General features: G+C 36.8%; 2 protein-coding genes across 2 annotated transcripts; both read left to right on the top strand.

Annotated features, from left to right (window-relative positions):
* Positions 1-4,999: 4,999 nt before the first annotated feature.
* Positions 5,000-6,076, top strand: LOC145553246 (uncharacterized). The gene is made up of 2 exons (XM_081612037.1): positions 5,000-5,565; positions 5,619-6,076. The coding sequence occupies exons 1-2, from the start codon at positions 5,304-5,306 to the stop codon at positions 6,074-6,076; spliced, it is 720 nt and encodes a 239-aa protein (XP_081468163.1). The 5' UTR covers positions 5,000-5,303.
* A 9,193-nt stretch (positions 6,077-15,269) lies between these two features.
* LOC145553245 (uncharacterized) lies at positions 15,270-19,489 on the top strand. The gene is made up of 5 exons (XM_081612036.1): positions 15,270-15,312; positions 15,432-15,808; positions 15,867-16,209; positions 19,186-19,350; positions 19,464-19,489. The coding sequence occupies exons 1-5, from the start codon at positions 15,270-15,272 to the stop codon at positions 19,487-19,489; spliced, it is 954 nt and encodes a 317-aa protein (XP_081468162.1).
* The last annotated feature ends 1,026 nt before the right edge of the window (positions 19,490-20,515 follow it).

The raw sequence follows: 20,515 nt of genomic DNA, 5'->3' as shown, positions 1-20,515 counted from the left end.
TTTTTTTGTTCCTGGTGTAAGCGGGGGCATTGGCGCACCAGTGCGCACCCGAGCATTTAAACAGGTGGGGCGAGGCTTTCGGAACCCAATTCTAGTTGCACGGCCTTCCATGCATTGTCAGATTAGAAAAAAGAAAAACCATCCTAAATTTACCACTACCATAAATAGGTGAAATATGCAGCCTCACAGAAAGATAATTCAAAACATAGCCCTGCTTGACGCAACACGGCTGTACCCAAAGCATGGCAGTTTTTGCTTTCTGTTCTCCATTTTAGTATAATCAGTCTAACCTCCCCGGTTGATAAAGAAGCCTACGCTCACCTTCTGACAATGCGGACAACAAATTGGGGAGTGCGTTGTCATCACAGGTTTTTTTCAGAGATGGAAAGTAACTAGTTACATTTACTTTACTTTTTGGAAAAAATATACTATAAGGAGTAACTTACCACACTGTGCTTTTTACTTTTACTTCAGTAATATTATGATGCAACGCTACTCTCGCATGAGTGACATTTTTAGATGCTTGAGCACCATCACTAACTTCCCTAAATGAAGAACAAAGATGCTTTAACCATAAGTTCACCAGATGCATGCATAAAACTTCAGTTTTTGTTAAGGTCAGACACATCCATCACCTACAGTCAGTATTAGTGTTATTTTTGTAAGTTTTATGATGAAAAAATTGTTTTGGAAAAGTGTTTCTTTTCCAAATCTGCATAAATGAGTTATTTTGTAATTATGTGCCCTGCGACAGACTGGCGACCTGTCCAGGTTGACCCCGCCTCTCGCCCGGAACATTAACTGGAGATAGGCACCAGCACCTCCCGACCCCACTGAGAGACAAGGGTGTAAAGAAAATGAATGGATGGATGGATGCAATTATGTTATTTGTGTTTTTTGGTCATTTTGATCTCCAAAATATCAGGGTTTACATGTTATATATTTTTGTTTTTCTGATGACATGAATATGAATATTTAGCAATATCTTATTAAATAAGATATTACTATCAGTTACTCTCTACTTAAGTAGCCATTAAACAAAATACTTTTTTACTACTACTTGATTGTTTTATTGGATGACTCCATTCAACCTCTACTTGAGTAAAAATATGCTGAATTAGTGGTGCTCTTGAGTACAATTTCTGGATACTCTACCCACCTCTGCTGGTTTTGCCACATTGTCCTGGTTGATTTGAAACCCACCTTATCGCTCCGAACACACACACCCTGCCTTAACTGAGCAATCTCAAAGCTGACTGACATGTTCGCTAAAAATGCCAATAAATAATTAACTAATTGCAGTTTTCATATTTGTACAGGTTAAGTTGATATTTTCTTTTATTGATTGTAACAATATGAAATCATTTTGCAGGAAAGTGTGCCAGCAGGTAAATAGTTTCTGCTAAATTTAGCTCAGCGAAACTTCTAGTGCACTTTGGCTGCATATCCTGTTGACGCGCAGAACGTTGCACGTTCTGAGTAAACATGCTGTGCGGTCTGCCAGACGCATAGAAATGGCCAGCCACAGCCTACATCTTGCAGCTTAGCCACCGCATGTGGCTTTGCTTCTTGTTTCACAGGTAGTTAAGTGCAAACCCTTGGTTCATGCAAGCATTTTTTTTCATATTTGCATTTGAATTAAAACACCTCAAGATAAAGAATTTCTACCTGAAATACATCTTTTCGTTTTGGGGTCAGCACGAAAGAGAAAAAAAACCCCAAACAAACAAACCAAAACAAAGAAATAACTTTTACAAACTTTCATTTGAGTAGTACTTTAAGAGCTTTATTGCAGGCCATTTGTTTCTTTAGATACTGCATGGCCTGAGTCAGCAAATTCTCTTCACCAGAGCTGTCCTTTTCATTATTTATATTCCACCTACAACTATGGAGACAATCATTCTGCAACCCTCTGCATAATCTACTTGTAGTTGACCTGTTTTGCATCCTCTTCAGCAATGCTCAGAGAAAGTACATAGCAATACAAAATGCTGTTAAACATTGTGTTTTTTTTTCTTTTTTTTGTTGCTATTTGAGTATATTGACATGAAAAGATCAGCTTGATAGTCCAGTCAACCTACCTTCAGTTCCAGGAAGTCCCCAGTGGGTGACTCAAATATGAACATAGAGGTGGAACCATAGTGATATTTTCTTTGTCTGCAACTGCATTAAATCAACAACTGAGTCAGTCAGCCGTCTGTGTTTTTTCCCCCCTTTGTATTAATTGTATTTATTTGAAATAAACATTTGTTGACAAATTTGGTGGGAGTCAATCATACATGCATTTAAACTTATCAGTCATAACGTCACACCGCCTCCTTCTTACTCATTCAGCAAACGAACTTCCATCCATCAGACCATGCAGAAAGAACATATGATATAAATGTGGAGAGTTAGTAAGATATGTATCTTTTGGACTGAGTGAGTTTTGGGTGGAGCTTCCTTCAGAGAGACATTTGGGGAGTTTGAAGGCCATGTCAACACCTCTGATCCTTTACTGTGGCAAGTGAGGCAAATCTGAAGTAGTTTTCTTTTGTTTTCAGGCTTGATTGCTGCTTTGTCAAGAGTGGGTTGCAATTGTAGTGGAGTAGCCCCCCCATGATGGGGCTGTGGTAGTACTTATAGGAGGTTGTCAGTGGTTAAGTAACAACAGAATAGACATTTGTGGTGAAAGCAATTGCTGTTTCGCTTCTCTTTTGAGTACATGCCTCAGTTATCTCTTGGAAAGGTATAGCTAATCAGAACAATTGTATTAGCATTGTAATGTATTCTGCCTATCATAATTGCTGATGATATGATTTTTGTTGCTGTATTTAGCAGACACAAGAGATTTAACCCCCTGACTACAGGAATTGCACTTCCTTTTCCTGAGTGCTTTTGGTAATCCTACAAGTATGTTTTGTCATCTATGGTGTACATTTCATAAATGAGTTAAGTAGCTGCTCCATTACATATTATCGGCGTGGCAATCTTTGCCTGTGTTGTTAAAGTCTGCCTAACATAAGCAACAGAGCTCAGATTCAGAGATAAGAGGACCTCGTCCCCGCTCTGAAGTGGTGAGGCTAACAGGCTTACAGCAAGCTTTCATCAAAGCACGGGTTTGTCAACCTGATTTGCTTTCTGCACACCGTTTCATCAACACAGTGTACCTGACACTTTGAAGATGCACTTTTTAGAAAGCAAACAAGACATGTATCTTATGTAACCCTGTGTGGCGACAATATGCAGTTTATTTGTTTCAAGCATTAACATTTCAGGTGGCTAGGTTTCACTTCTTTTCAATAGTTTTTTTAAGATTCCTTTCAAATTTGCATCACTGGTAAATGGAAAAACCCAACTTACTTTGAACAGGGTTTCTACACTTCTCAAAATAACTCAACATATCTTTATACTGTGTGTCTTAATGGGTTCTGACAAATTGTGGCAATGAGGTTCTGTGAAATTCCCATCTGCTATGCGTCCCTTACCTGTAGTAGACAGATGTGACATTAACAAGAGCTAGTAGAAAAGTAATTAGATCCTCAGAATAGTGAACCTATTTCTGCATTTACATGACAGAAACATAGGTTAACAGATGAGTTAACCTTGCAACAGTGCAGAAACCAAAAGTAAAAAGTCATCCTGTGGTTTTACTGGACAATCTTCTATGAAGAATTGGACCAAGGGCGACTGTAAATGTGAGCATAGCTAGAGAAATACTGTAATCTATTTGGCTCTTTATCAAGTCCAGAGGACCCCAAAGCGCTTCACACTACTTCAGTCTTTCAAGCACAGGCAGACAAGCTGATGGTGGCAAGTGAAACTCTATTTTACATACAGGTGTTTTAACTGATCTATGAAAGATCCATAGCATGAAGTTATGATCTGATTGTTTAGATAAAAAAATAAATAAATATCCTGTTAATTACTGAACCAGATTGGTATAAAAAGTATTAAAGAAAAACCCTCTGTGTTCTTAAATGTCAAAGTACAGTTTCATGAAGGAAGCTGCTTTTATGATAAACCTGGATGGGTATGAACATACATTAAAGTTGGTCGAAAAACACAATATCTGCCTCTTTGTTGCACTATTTCCCCCTTCAGACATTGTTAAAAAAATTAATTATATTTTATATATATATATATATATATATACTGTTTTTCATTGACATTACCAGTGCCTGTAATAGTCCCCTATAGCTTCAGGTTGGGTTAGTTTTCTGTTGAAATACTTCTGCACAAACAGTGATACAGTGTCTTCATTATGGATGCATGATGCTGAAAACCAAACAGGTTTCATTATAGCAACCTGAGTGTTTGGGAATGTTTCAGATTATTGGTAAATGTTTAAATATCAGCTAAAAACAAAGAAAAAAGCTTTTAATATTACCTTTGTCACTCTCTTTTCTACAAATTGATGACTGAACTTTGAAATATACAATAGTTTTTTTCTAACTTCAAAAGAGAAACAGTTGTTTTATCTTACCACAAACATATAAATAAAGTAATATAACAGAGACACATGGCTCAAGATACTGAAATCTATAAAAAGCCATTTGTCACTAGTAATTAAATGTAATATAGCACAGCATTGTGCTGTGAAAGTAATGTTTTCTTCTCTGTTTTAAAATGGATAGATATTGTACATCTTTACCAATACCAAGTTCAAAGGAGGCTTCTCTAACCTGAACATTTAGTAAATAAACCAATGTTGCATGTATGGTAAGTTAACCAAACCTTTGGCAATATATCTTTATTTGAAAAAATTAAAACCTGTATATGTATGGTTGTTTTACAAAACCACAAAATTGAAAAAACAAAAAAACTAAGTCTGAAGTACTTCCTTACAGTGATGTGTAACAAGTTTTACTTTTTATTGTAGATAAGATAAAAATGGGTCATTTTCATCAGATTTGTGGGGTGTGCATCTTCTATGTTTCAACCAATCAGCGTGATTTCAATCTTGTTGACGTTGATAACATAAATCTTCCATCTGAGTTGAAAATCGTCATTCGCGCAGGAGAACGGTGACACAATGGCAACGTTCAGAGGACTGTCTGCGTTAATACTTCTAGGAACAATGAGTGAGTTCAAAGAATATAGATATTTAAATGTGTAAAGGTTTTGTTTTGTTTTTAGACTATGTTAGTGTCCTTTTAGCTGTTCTGTGGTTTTAATAATTTTGTTCTTTATTTGTTCTAGGTGTGATTCAAACCTTGAAGGTTCCTGACAAAATCCCTTTGATTGAAGCTGAACTCGGCCAAACTGTGAATCTGACATGTAATACATCTGGTAGTGATAATGGGTTGTTTTTCTGGTATAAGATGACTTATGGACATATGGCCCAAACAGTTGTTAGTGGCACTTTTAGTGACTTAAAGCCTGATAAGAACTTTCCAAAGTCAAGGTTCCAAATTGGAAATGTGGGAGACATAAAATGGCTCATTATCAGAAATGTCAGCAAAGAGGATGAAGCAACATATTTATGTCAGACAGGAGCAGCATACAACCTGGCATTTGTTAATGGCACAAATTTGATTGTGAATGGTAAGATCACTTCATTTTTTGGTTTCTTGCTGTTTTTGGGTACATGCTTAATCAAATCACATTATTAATAAAAAATCTTTTTTATTTGCTTTTTTCAAACTCAGATTCTCAAAATAAGAAGTCTTACCGTGTGAATCAAGCTCCAGACATGAAGTCGATTTTGCTTGGAACCAGTGTGACTCTGCAGTGTTCGCTTCACCCAGAGAAAAAGAAAACAGAAAACATAGACCAGTGTACAGATGAACACGATGTGTTCTGGTTCAGAGCAGAATCAGAATCGAATCCGGGATTCATCTACGCTGATAAAAAACACTGCAGCAAACAAGCAGGAAGGAGCTGTGAATACCGTCTGTCTAAAACTATACGAAACTCATCGGACACTGGGACTTACTACTGTGCTGTGGTCACTTGTGGAGAGATCCTGTTTGGAGAAGGAACCAAAGTGGAGACAAGCAAGATTTTAGGTACATCTTTATCTTTTTTCTTGCCTTTGCAATTAATTTACATATGCCTGAAGACTTTAGAAGTAGAAATGTTGTATTTACAGTAAATAATAACAAAAAATGGCTGTGGAACCAGAGCAATTCACAGATTTTCACAAATGACAAAACGTGCGTCAAAGACATTATGTTATGTAGTGCAAGGAGTCTGGCACTACATCTCTTGTCTTGTAAATGAAATTGATTTGTAAAAGTGAAAACAGTTACCATAGTGTGACTTTAAGAGACATAGCTTCAGGTATTGTTTTCTTAAGACAACCAATGGCCAAATGCTAATGAAAATATTTCAGGATTAACATTAATTTTCTACTTTGCAACTACAGAGTAATGGTAAACATTGATTAAAAAAAAGGTCACAATGCCTATATTAGATTCAGGAAAACCTCTAAAATAGTATTACATGTGTTACATAAGATGTAAATGCTATTATTTTTAGGAGAAGAATTGTTCCTGTATGCTATTGTACTGCTCGGAGGACTTTTGGCTTGTTCTGTACTTGTGAACATCACTTTGATTTTCCAAAGAAGAAAGCCAAAGCAACTTCGTGAAAATCACAAAGGTAAGTTTGTTGTGTGCGTGTAATATTAACCCTAATTTATTTATGTAATAGCACATGACTAAAACTTGGTAGATCAGGGCCTGATTTAGGAAAGTACTGGCCACATTACTCATAGAAATGACTAATTGGATTAATTCAATGTCATTTTGGGCTGGTTTCTACTATTCAACGTAATATTACTGTACAAAACCCAAACCCACAGAGCTCCAGGCTATTGCACTGGTAAGCCGTTGCAAAAGTCTGGGCTAAGCGTATCAGTCACGTCCAAGTCCATTTCTTGGAAAGGTGCAAGTCCACATCTTCACACAGACAGAATGATGAGCTTTGCTTACTTGTTTCACTTTTAAGGTCTTATATAACATAGGTATGACATTATGTGAGGCGCTGCAGCCCTCCTCTTCTAGTTCCCTTTAACTGAGAAGCTATCACTTTTCCTCTCAAAGCCTCCCCCAACTTACTTCCTGCTATGAGGAGTTAACATCTAACTAGTTATTTACCTCTTCAGCACTTAGCTCCCTAAATATGCTAAGTAAAAACTACCTCACAATTCTTAGAGAATTTATCAGAGAGGATTCTCACAACCTTCATCTAAATATCTAAATGCCCCATCCTGCTTCCTTCTGTGGGTTAACCAGACTAAGTAACCAGATCATAAATAGGCGACATTCATTAAATAACTGCTATTTCACAATCACAACTGTCTTTTGGAACTGGATCAGCTTTAACAACACCCAGATGTTTGTTGGCAACAAGTTAGTGTTTTTTGGTGTCTGGAAAATAAACTGTTTCAAAAACCTCCCTATTGTTAAGTCACAATCGATGAGTACTGCGACATTACCCGGTAACTTAAGCCGAGCTGCAACATGTTTGGTCTTACTTTTTTTGACTTGATGGAACAAAAGCTTCAGAAATCTTCACACCAAGCCATAGGGACTTGGAAACTTTTGGACAAATGGTCTTGGTCATATAGTTTTAGATTGGTGAGTGTTTTTGTCGTAAAGTCCATCCTTGCTGTTCAAGGGTGATGGCATTTTGTTGCTGTGGAAACCTTTTCCCTCATTGTGGACACAGTCTCCTCAGTGACTGTCTACAACTAATAGGAGTGCCTGCCTGCCTCAGTCAGTCCTTGTCTTAATGTTCCCTCTTTGAGGTCGCACTCAATTGCCTTAGTTACAATGTAGGCTCATACACGATACATTTCAAATCATCATAGATTGCAGATATAAAAATTAAGAATAATTTGCAAGTCTGGTCCAACAAATAAGAAAACATAGTTTGATTTAATCATGGTTATACTGCGAGTTTGAATCTGTAAGAGGTAAACAACACTCTGTAAGAGAAAACGCTATCAGTGCATATTCTAACATTACTCAATCACTCAGAGGTCCAATACTTTTGTACCTTGATTATGTGATTTCCCATAACATACGTAGAAACAAGGATTACTCTCACCCAATATCGACAGGGGTTTTATCTGATGGTGAAAAGGATGATTACTGCAATGAATGTCTTTTTCTTTTAACAGAAGATACAACAGTCACGTCTCTTACTGAACTGGATGAAGATCAACCATGCAATGTGGTAAAATAATTTTTTATTTTTTATTAGCAAAAATAGTGAAGAGTGCACATGTCGCCTACTGGCAACATCAGTTTTGTATTGAACTAAAAGAAGGCAAAAAACACCACTTTGGACAGGAATAATTGCAAACTATGTATAAATGAAGGAGGGAAATGGTAATGTGGACAATATAAGACTTGACTGCATAAAAATCCTGGAAAAAAGCAAATGAATTACAACCCATTTCATTTTGTTCAATACGTGGTGTATTTTGGAGATTAGTTTTGTATAAAATTGTTAGTTTGTGTAAAGAAAACAAGCTGTGACATATGCTAAAACACTGACCATGATGAAAATATAGCATCTACAGCAGCAGTTTATCACTTGTCTTAAGATTACTGCATTAAAAATGTCAGTCACTGCATTGCCAGATTAGACCAAAACCATTTATGTTTCTGTAAACTTAGAAACTGCTATTGTACTTTGTTTAAATAACTAAAAATAATGTATTTTGTATACGAGACTAAACTCTGATGTCTCACCTATTTTAGCAGGATGGTGAAGAGGACGGGATGAACTATGTGGCACTAAATTTCTCCTCACGAAAACCTATAAGATGGAAGAGTAAGAGGGAGACGCCGGACACCTGCACATATTCAAACATTAAACTGTCCATGAAAGGCAGCATCCATCAAAGGGATAATATAGAATGAACATATGTACAAAAATGTGACTTCTGTGTTGCATATGATAATTGTAAATATTGACGTTGAGGGCTGATCAAATATTTGGTGCAATGTTGTTGTGTACTAGCATTTTGTGCTGCCTTAGCATATGAAGCTTTTTCCAGACTTTTACAATAGAAATGTGTTTATATGTTGTCATATGTTTCACCATATTTATGTTATGCTTGTTTGATGAAGAACTTGACTAGGGGAATAAAAAATGAGACCATGTTTGGTAATCCATTAACCCAGTGTTTCTCAACCTTTTTCAGCCCAGCGCCCCCCCCCCAGCCTTTATCCAGGTCCCTCACCACCCCCCCAGCCTTTATCCAAGTCCCTCACCGCCCCCCCAGCCTTTATCCAGGTCCCTCACCGCCCCCCACCAAAGAATTTGCAGGCTACTTTGCACTGACCATTATTTTATCATTAATATTACCATCACTATTGTAGATGTTTTGATTTTTATGCTTGTTTCTGTATTTATCATCAAAAATAATTTCCCAGAGAACAAAAAAGTGATGGGAATAGAAATTAATTTCACAGGTGTCTACGAAAAATGCAATGAACATTCAAGTTAAAATCTGTAGGCCTAACAGCAGCCAATCAGAGTGGAAACAATATTCTTTGTACCATTTTCTAGTTGTAAAAATATTCCACAAAATGACCAGATAAAAGATGAACAACATGCCAGTTTAAACTTTGAACTATTTGCAAAACGACTGAGCTCTGCAACATTAAAACATGGATAGAACTCTAACTACATTAATCATAACTCTTCTTCTCTTCAGTGTTCGTCAGTTTCTGGTGGTGCAGCTCTGTGCTGCCTTCAGGAGAATGGGACATCAGAGTATCATCCATAAAACTTCACCCACATGGCATATATAACTGTTATATAACTTTATATAATATTGCTATTGTTTTTTAATCACAATAGTGATTAGTCTTCTAATACCGTACTATTGTGATTAAAAAAAGTGTTTTTGTAATTAAAAAATGCTTATTAAAAAAACACAGTGTGTTTATTATGTGTTTATTATATATAAATATATACTGCTAAAAAAAATAAAGGGAACACTTAAACAACACAATATAACTCCAAGTAAATCAAACTTCTGTGAAATCATGCCCACTTAGGAAGCAACACTGATTGACCCGACGAGGGTCCCCGTTGTCAATCAGTGTTACTTCCTAAGTGGACAGTTTGATTTCACAGAAGTTTGATTTACTTGGAGTTATATTGTGTTGTTCAAGTGTTCCCTTTATTTTTTTGAACAGTGTATATTATTTATATATTTATATTTATATTATAATAGTAATGTTATAAGTAATAATATTACTATTTATACAGACAAATTGTAATATTATTTATAATAAATAGTATATTATTATAAGGTTTACAATAGGTTTCTCCCTTAGAAATAGGCTGAGAAGCTCGGTCATCTGGGAGGCTCCTTTACGTCAAGAGGAGCCAGTTGAGGAGGCTCGGGCATCTGGTCAGAATACCTCCTGGACGCCTCCCTGGTGAGGTGTTCCGGGACACGCTGGAGGGACTATGTCTCTCGGCTGGCCTGGGAACGCCTTAGGATTCCCCCAGAGGACATGGAACCAGTGGCTGGGGAGAGGGAAGTCTGGACCGCCCTTCTTAAGCTGCTACCTCGCCCCTGACCCGCCCCAAGAGGAAGAAAATGGATGGTTGAAATGGATGGACACTTGTAATTACAACTCCCTTACACTTTATGCAAGTTTTTCACTGTTTATTAACATATCCATCCATATCCATATCTCTGCATCCATGTTTGTTCCTAGGGATGGTTGGAAAAATCATTACCTGGAAAGTGGTCTCTTCAGGGGTCCAGTCTTCTAATACTGTTTTCATCAAAGGAGTAGTTGAGTATTCAGTCTCAGCTGTCGCTGTTTCACAGAAAACTTCCCTGGCCGGGGAAGTTTGTTCTTTGAAATTAGAGAAAGCATTCCCTAGGACAGATTTCTCTTGATGGGTCCAGTCTTCTAATGCCACTATCAGCGGAGAGGTTGAGCTTTTAAACTCAACGGTCTCCTTTTCAATCCAAACTTCCCCAGCTGGGGAAGTTTGTTCTTTAAGACTAGAGAAATTGTCCCCTAGGACAGATTTCTCTGCTGCCTTCAGGAGAATGGGACATCAGAGTATCATCCATAAAATTTCACCCACATGGCATTTATTGTGCAAACCAGAGCTTTCAGTTGAAAAACTAAAGTTCCAGGTCCTTTTAATGCCATACAAATATGAGACATAAACATGGATTATATCTTTATATAGACATAAACATGGATTATATCTTTATATAGACCTGTCTAGTGATTTATAGATTAATAGTTTTACTGGACAGAAATTACAAAGAACAAATCTGGTTCTTATTCAAATCCTAATGAGTCAAATTGAAAGTGTCATGGAGTCATCAGCCTCATGACATCAACACTGATATGAAAAATAATATTGAAGAAATAAATATCCATCCATTTTCTTACACCCTTGTCCCTCAGTGGGGTCAGGAGGGTTGCTGGTTCCTCTCCAGCTAGCGTGCTGGGCGAGAGGCGGGTCACCCTGGACAGATCGCCAGTCTGTCGCAGGGCAACACAGAGACACACAACCATGCACACACACACTCACACCTAGGGGCAATCTGGAGAGGCCAATTAACCTGACAGTCATGTTTTTGGACTGAAACTGGAGTACCCGGAGAAAACCCATGCATGCACAAGGAGAACATGCAAACTCCATGCAGAAAGACCGGGGCCGGGAATTGAACCCAGAACCTTCTTGCTGCAAGGCAACAGCTCTACCAACTGCGCCACTGTGCAGCCCCAGAAATAAATATATCAAATCTAATTAAAAACATAAATAAGTGATGTTACTTACTGTTATGGTCTGTCTGTAAGATATATTTATTCTCAGTACTAGATGTGGTCTCAACAAACCCATGACATTTCAACATTATTTTACCTTTTATGTGGAAATAGTGTCTGTTTATTCTTGCCATACAGTCTCTGTATTAATTATTGCTCGAAAGGTCTTGCCATACCAGTTTATTCCTCTGTATTTACTTTAGTTCTTAGTTTATTCTTGCATTTTGTTCTTCATTCATTTCCATTTAGTTTCATTTGATTAGTTTTATCTTCTCTTCGTTTATTGCTATGTCCACTTTAGTTTCTTTCCTGTTGCTAGATTTATTTTATCGTTTATTGACGCTCACCATCAGTAATCCCATCACCTGCTGCGCCGCCTAATCGTCATGTGTTTCACATCATGTGTTGATTTTTTCACTGTTTAGCGTCGGATTCTCTGTTTTTATGCCATAATTCACATCTAGTTTGTTGCTCCATTTTATGTCCCGCTTCTCCTGTTTCAGAGTTTTGCGCAATGTGAACGTTTTTTCTTTTTTTTAAGCCCCTAAGGTGCAGGGCGGTCGGGAAGCGTATCGATGGGGGAAAGGCAGACTGACATAAACATTTTAAAACAACGGAAACAATTTCTGCATTCTGATTATTGAAATTTAAAAGTGCTGTGTTGTTCTATCACCCCCGTTTCATACCGGACCACTTACAGCACCGGTGTTAACGCTATAAAATGAATGCTCTCTATCGTAGTATCACCCATGGAGGGATTTCTTGATTTTTTTATTTTTCAGAGGGATACACAGTGAGGGTATTGTGATTTTAGCTACCAGTAGCAGGAGAATGGAGCTGCGCCAAGAAGCTAACAGAAGCTAACAAACACTGAATAGAAGAAGAGCTGCCATCGATACCGTTGCAGCCTAGCATGTTTTAATGTTACACAATACAGTTTTAACAAGTTGCTCAAAGTCTAAACTGGCATTGTTGTGCATTTAAGGTGTAAAGTTTACCTTTGACCAAACGCCCCCCAAAGGCATCCCAGCACCCCCCTTTTGTAAAAATGTCCACCAGCGCCCCCTTCCGTCCTCTGAACGCCCCCTAGGGGGCGGTACCGCCTACGTTGAGAACCGCTACATTAACCTATTAATGAGCATGTGTTTTTATACATGTACATTTTAAAAAGCACTATCTACTTTTAAAGATAGAAGGAAAAAGAAATGGAAAATTTAATTTTATTGCAGTTCCTTATTTTGTGTGCTGCAAGGAAGTTGTAACATTTATTTGATGAAAAAAAAACAGATTTGTCTCATTTTATACAGTAAAATTTAATTAAAGAAATAAAGACATATCTAAATTGCTGTTTTAAGTTATTGTATTGTATACTATTCCCAATTTCTTTTGGTAGTCATACCTGAATTTATATGTATTGTTTTCTGGCACCATTGGGTCTTTGTTATCCTGTCCTTTGTTCATTATTGTTTTCCTGTCTTGTTTTTCATATCTATTGTATTTTGCGAGTTTTTTACTTATGGTTTGTTTGATTCATGTTTTGTTATGGCATTCTTGTGACTTATAAGGTTTTCAATTGTGAGGTGCTCATTATTAAATGTCAATTTTTTCTGTTACATTAGACACTGTGTCATGGGGGAAGCAGATTATCCTGGTAGTTTTATTTCAGAAATGGGTAACCTCGTTCTCTAACAATATGAACTGTTTTCTGAGCCACTTTAGGAGGAAAGTCTAGGTCTTGTCTCATACGGCTTGTTGATGTTAGAAATTAAAGAACGACCTTCTGTGTTTTTATATGTCAGGGTTCAATTTGTATGAAGGCAGCTACCTTTTGATGATAAACCCAGTGAACATGAACATATTTGCAAGTTGGGGAAAAAAGCAACCCTTGTTAGTTGCATTGCAGCATTTCACAGTGTTTTGTAATAAATCTGTACAAATAACCATGTCGCCAGCACAGATTATTTTAAATAAATATTTCCTCTATCTTTTGTGTAAAAACATTAACCAAGCATGTGGAACATTTTGTTTTTGTCAGATTCTGCGATCTGTGCAAAGTGGAGCGTGCAATTTTGTGATGATATAAAGCAAAAACATAGAAGACTTGATTTTTATCATGTTTGAGCAGACTCAAACATGTTACAGTAAATCTGTTTCAACAACCTGTGAACTATTCAGGTGACCTCTTTTTGTGCACCATTTTCCTCTCAGACATTGTTTAGTTAAAAAAACGTTTCAATGGTTTTCAGAGACATTCATTTTGCCTGTAATGGTCCCTGGAGTTTATAGCTCCATGTTGCATGAGAATGGTTAGTTGAGTTACGTTAAGTTTTCCTGCCGAAGTACTCCTGCAAAAACAGTGATAAAGGGTCTTTAGTTTGGATGAACTCTGTTAAAAACAGGTTGCTATAAGGTTTCATTATAGCAACCTGTATTACCAGTAACACTCAACAGATTTTTGTGATTGAGAACAATTCAAATTGTTGGTAAAGCTTTTAATCTCAGTTATTCATAAGTGACTGATTTTTCTTTTTTTTTTTGCTGGTTTCAACTGTAAATCTTGAATGAAATGTGTAAAAATAACACATTTATTTAGGAAGTCTGTTAGGGACAGCCTTCAGCAAACCTTTAGATATAGTGTTGAGTAAACATGTCAAACAACCTTAAGGGAGCACAGTAACTTTTAATATTTCCTTTTTGGTATGCTCTTAGCAGAGTGATGACTCAACTTTGAAACAAACAATAAAAGTTTCTCTTCAGTTAAAACAACGTAAAGAGAAAGAAAGTTTTATTGTATTCTGTATAACACTGTAAATAAATGAACATTATGGAGTAGAGTGACCATATTCTGATTTCTGAAAAAGTCCTGAAACACTTAAATGAAACAATAAACATTGCTTTTGGCTGATGTCAGTCATTTTTGGGCTGAAATGAACAACTGGTGTTTATTTCCATCTTAATGCGATTTGTTTGTATTTTTAATGTCGTATTGCATACATCACTCTCGTCAATTTACTGGTCACCTGAAAAACGATGAAAACACAGACGTCTTCATCAAAGACAGCCCTCCGTCTGCCCGGGACAGGATGTGAAAATGGGTCATGTCTGTGGAAAAGAGCACGTTTGGTCACTCTGATATAGGGACAGATCAAATATTGTATATTAATGTCAAAAAAAGGTTTCATTCTTTGTTTCAAAATGAGAAAATATTGCTCATCCTGAACAGTTGCAAAGAAATGCAAACATTTGCATGATTTATATGTTTTTGTTTAAAGCCTATAAATGTAGGCAGTGATTAAAAATGAAACCAAGTTTTAAGCTCCTCCTTGCAGTGATGTATGAAAAGTTTTACTTTTATTGCAGATTATATGAAAATAGGTCATTGTTTTACATGTTTGTGGGGTGTGCACTCTTTATTTTAGCCAATCAGAGTGATTTCCACCTCATCAACGTTGACAACCTAAATCTTCTAACTTGGCTGAAAGCCATCAGTTGTGCAAGACAGGTGACAAAATGATAATGGTCGGAGGACTGGCTGCTTTCATCGTTCTAACCACAATGAGTGAGTTCAAAGAAGATAATCACTTAAATGTGTCAAATTTTTGTTAAGTTTTATACTATTTTAGAACACTTTTTACTGTTGTTCTGTGTCTTAATATGGCTGTTATTTCTTTGTTTTAGATGTGATTCAAACCTTAAAGGTTCCTGAGAAGATCCCTCTGACAGAAGCTGAAATTGGTCAAACTGTGATTTTGACGTGTAATGTGCCTGGGTTTGACAATGGATTGTTTTTCTGGTATAAGATAAATTATGGACATATGGTCCAAACAGTTGCTGGAGGCCGTTTTGATAAAGTGGAGCCGGATCAGCACTTTCCAAACTCAAGCTTCCAAATTAAAAAAGTCGAAGACACGCATTTTCTCACCATAAAAAATGTCAGCAAAGAGGATGAAGCAACGTATTTTTGTCAGGCAGGATCAGCATACAAAATGACATTTGTTAATGGCACAAACTTGGTTGTGAATGGTAAGATATCTTCATATAAAAACAAGTTGTTAGTTAACCATTGCATGATTTTTATTTGCTTTTTCAAACTCAGATTCTCAAAACAAGAAGTCTTTCTTTGTGAAACAAACTTCAGACGTGAAGTCAGTTTTGCCTGGAAATGAAGTGACTCTGCAGTGTTCACTTCTATCGGAGGAAAAAGAAAAAGAAAACATAGACCAGTGTACAGAAGAACACGATGTGTTCTGGTTCAGAGCAAAATCAGAATCGATTCCAGGATTCATCTATGCTGATAAAACACGGTGTGGAGAACAAGCAGGAAGGAGCTGTGAATACCGTCTGTCTAAAACTATACGAAACTCCTTGGACACTGGGACTTACTACTGTGCTGTGGTCACTTGTGGGAAGATCCTGTTTGGAGAAGGAACCAAAGTGGAGACAAGCAAGATTTTAGGTACATCTTTATCTTTTTTCTTGCCTTTGCAATTAATTTACACATGCCTAACAAGTTTATAAGTAAATGACAAATGAATTGCTTTGTAGTAACTGTGATTGTAAGCCATGAAAAAATGCCACAGCATATGATTTATTAAATCCCGATAGTGGATTTAGGAAAGTCACTAAAACAGTATTATATGTGTTACATTACATGTAATGTTTATGTTTTTATTTTTTTAGGAGAAGAATTGTTCCTGTATGCTATTGTACTGCTTGGAGGACTTTTGGTTTGTTCTGTACTTGTGAACATCACTTTGATTTTCCAAAGGAGAAAGCCAAAACGACATTGTGAAAATCGCAAAGGTAGGTTTGTTGTGTGTATAATATTTTCTCTAAATCGTTTGTTTAATTGCACGTGCTAAGCTATAAACACTGGGGTCAGATTTAAAAAGATATTGGGCACCTCTCTCATAGAAATGACTAATTGGATGAACCCAATTAAATCTTGGGCATGTTTCTACAATTGAAATAAACAAAGTCCATTCAACATATTTTTTTTATGGAAACACTAAACCCTCAGATCTCCAGGCTGTTGCCCTGGTAAGCCGTCCTGAAAGTCTCAGCTTAGCGTTCCAGTCACCTTCACGCCCTTTTCATGTAAAAGTTTATTTCCACTTCACATAGACAGATTAATGAACTTTGATTTCTCATGTACAATGTAAGGAAAATGGAAAATATAAGAATAGCAGAACACCAAATTGTGTTTTCATCATTTATAAAATATAAGTAATCTCATGGTCAAAAGATTCCGGCTACTAATGTATTATTCCTTTAACAGAGGATACAACAGTCACTACTCTTACTGAACTGGATGAGGATCAACCATGGAAAGTGGTAAAAACATTTTTCTATGTGCAAATATAACAAAGAATCCACATGTTATGGGCAACAATAGTTTCCTCCATGGTTTTTATCCAGGAAAGTCAGGTTGCAAAAGCAGAAAGTAAGAATTCAAAGTTAATAGCAGCATAGCTACAGCAATGGACATGTTTTAGAAAAGAAACTCAGCTAGAACAGACAAACGGATCGGCAGAAACAGCTCAGTCAAGAATTTTCTTTTCTTCAAAGAAAGAGATATTGTTACAGAACCAATTGGCAAGGCGTACCTTGTATTAAAGAAAACACAATTGACAGGAATAATTACAAAAAAAATGATAAATGAAGAAGTAAAAAATGGCAGTGTGGAAAAAAATGATACTTGATTACATAAAAATCCTGAAAAAAATTGCAACTGAATTATTTTGTTCAATATACGGTATCACTTGTCACATGAAACAAAACTATTTTAGTAAACTGCCTAAATAAAAACATGGGCGTCTTTGGAACAATTGAAAACAGATTTATTTTATCTAATAAAAAAAGGATATATTTTCTATAACAAACTGTACACTAATGCCTCACCTATTCTAGCAGGATGGTGAAGAGGACGGGATGAACTATGTGGCGCTAAATTTCTCCTCACGAAAACCTACAAGATGGAAGAGTAAGAGGGAGACGTCGGACAGCTGCACATATTCAAACATTAAACTGTCCATGAAAGGCAGCATCCATCAAAGGGATAATATAAAATGAACATGTGTACAAAAACATTTGACTTTTCTATATTTACATTATTTGGAAATATTCATTTTGAGGGCTAATCAAAGATGTTTCACAGTATTATTGTATATTAGCATTGCCAGATAATTTAGCATAGACAGCTTTTTCCAAGCTTTTAAAATGTACGTTAATATGTTGTTATAAGTTTTACATATTTGTTTTAAACTAAGGTCCTCCAAGTGTAAATGTGGTTTATTGTATATTTTTCAGATTTCTTTGTATAGTCATATCTCAATTTACATCTGTTATTGTCTGGCAACGTTGGGTCTTTCTTCCACCTGAGTCTTCTCAATTCTGGTGCATATTTGTGTGGTGTGTATTCATTGTTTTACTATGGTTTAATAACATTTTTTTTTTTTGACCTGTTGTCTTGGCCCTGTTATGGATCGGTGGCCTTTTAGGGGTACATTGAATTTCTTTCATTGACTGCCATGGTGGTGGTGAAGCACCTGGTAATGAGCCCCTATAGTCTGAAATACTATGTACAATTGAGTTACTAAATTATTTAAATTCTTGACTCCAGATGCAGCGCTTGTGAAAGCGATTAACATAAGGGTTAAGTAAAGAAAATAAGGGTAAAACCAACAACTTTGTAATCACCAGAATGTTTTTTCATCTGTTTATATTTGTTACATATTTGATTGATACAGTTAATGTTATTCAAATCAACATACGTTTTGTACAAAATGTACAGCAAGTTACTTAAATCATGAATAGTAAACCCAACATAGTAAAATCATTGTTAAGACAGGAAAAAAAGCGTAAAAAATTGGTTGTTGAAACAAATTCACGAAAAGACTCGTCTCAGTCTTTCAATTTGGCTCTAAACAGTGGAGACCCAGGGGCAGGTACACTTTTTCTAAATGTACTGGGTCAACAATCCCAATCATTCAATTCAGGTAATACAACTATTTCCATCACCAGGATAGTAAAAATTCAACACCTAAGCATGCAGGTTGTTTCTAAATAAGTTGCTCTAAAGACACCACCATGAACTCCAGCATGGTGCTGTGATAGGATACGCCCTGTGAAGTAAGTACAGTCCAGATATCTCCTCACCAGTGGAAGCAGTGGGCATGACAGGAGCTCATCCACAAAGTGGTATGCTACTTAAAACAACAGAACAGTCCAGCAGATACTAAGACGCAGGGGCTGCCAACTGTCCGCAGAGACAATGACTGCAGACCTCCAAACTTAAAGTGGCCTTCAGATAGTATCATGGACGGTGATACAGAGCTTCAAGGAGACCGAGCAACCTTACATCACCGAGTTCAATGGAAAACATCCAATGCATTTGTGTAAAGTACTTGAGAAGTGCTGAAACTTTTGCCAGAGGGCAGCAGGGAGAACAAAGGGGTCTTTTGTGATTTCCTGATCCCTGGTCAGGCAGCGACTATGGAAGGAGGCAGTCCTGATGACTCTCAGCTGTCCTCATCACTCTCCCTGTACATTCCCAGTCAGAGGTATTACATGGCCAAATCAGACAGAGATGCTGCTGGTCAGTGTGCTCTCTATTGTCCCTCTGTAGAAAGTGGTAAGAATGGGAGAGAGGAAGTGTGTTCTTCTCATGAGACATAAGAAGTGCAGACTTCGCTGTGCTCTCTTCACCAGACCAGAGGTTTGAAGGGACCAGATAAAAGTGTCTGTGATCTGTATCCTCAAGAAGTTAATGTTGCTGATTTTTTCTGAAATTAGCAACAATTTCTTTTGTTCTGTCGACATTCAGGATATGTGTATGAAGACATATACTCACCCTTTTCCGCTGTTCAATATTAAAAAAAATTTTTTTTTTAAAGTGCAATCCAGTTAAGTCTCGCCCTGCTTTACTTTGTGACTAGATGCTTTGATTATAAGAGCTTTTATTTTTGCTCGTACATTGAGTCGTCAGAACTGGAGAATTCAGCTTCTCATTGCGTGGAAACCTGAACATCTGTGATAAACCTCAAGTCGGTCTCCTGTATGTCTTAATATTACTTAAGAACCTGTTGGTGGCGCTATCTGAAAAGCAACAAGTTCATCAAATATGTTAATAATTTTCTGACTACCAAGGACATGTATTTCCAGTATTGTTTCAGCCACCCAAATTGTGTTTGTACATGACTAATTAAAGGATTATATTCAGGACAGAGAAAAACATGACTATTAACCACAAATATGATCATAACTGCAAAAAAACAGGAATCAATATATTTTTCCAGGACAGAAGCTCATTGTGATAGAAAGAATACTTTTTGTCTTATGAGAAAACCAATCAGATGCACTTGAGTGTCTGGATCGCCACACCCCCTCCTGTTACTAAAGCACCAAGTGTCTTTATGAGGACAGTGTCAGCATGACTCTGTTATGGGTCACAGTCTTTCTTCTTCATCAAGGATGTAAGTACTTTCATTTAAAAATGTGGATGTTTTTCAGTTTAGTATTTGCATTTTGTATGCTTTTTTCACCCTCACATGAGTGTTTTTATTTTTAACCCAGATGCTTTGGTTCCGGTGGTCACCGTTCATCTTGGTGAACCTGTGACTTTTACATGTGATGTTATGAATAAATTTCAGACCACCACTTGGCTTCAGTGGTACAAGCAAAGTGCTGGAGGTACTCTGAAATTAATTACGATGCAGCGAAAAAACGTCGATCCCACTTTTGGACCAGAATTCCCAGCTTCA

This window comes from Poecilia reticulata, chromosome 10 (genome assembly GCF_904066995.2).
Source record: "Poecilia reticulata chromosome 10, P_reticulata-male-v2, whole genome shotgun sequence".
Taxonomy (NCBI): Eukaryota; Metazoa; Chordata; class Actinopteri; order Cyprinodontiformes; family Poeciliidae; genus Poecilia; species Poecilia reticulata.
The sequence above is the reverse complement of the archived record's forward strand: the minus strand, read 5'-3'. Positions and strand labels throughout refer to the sequence as shown.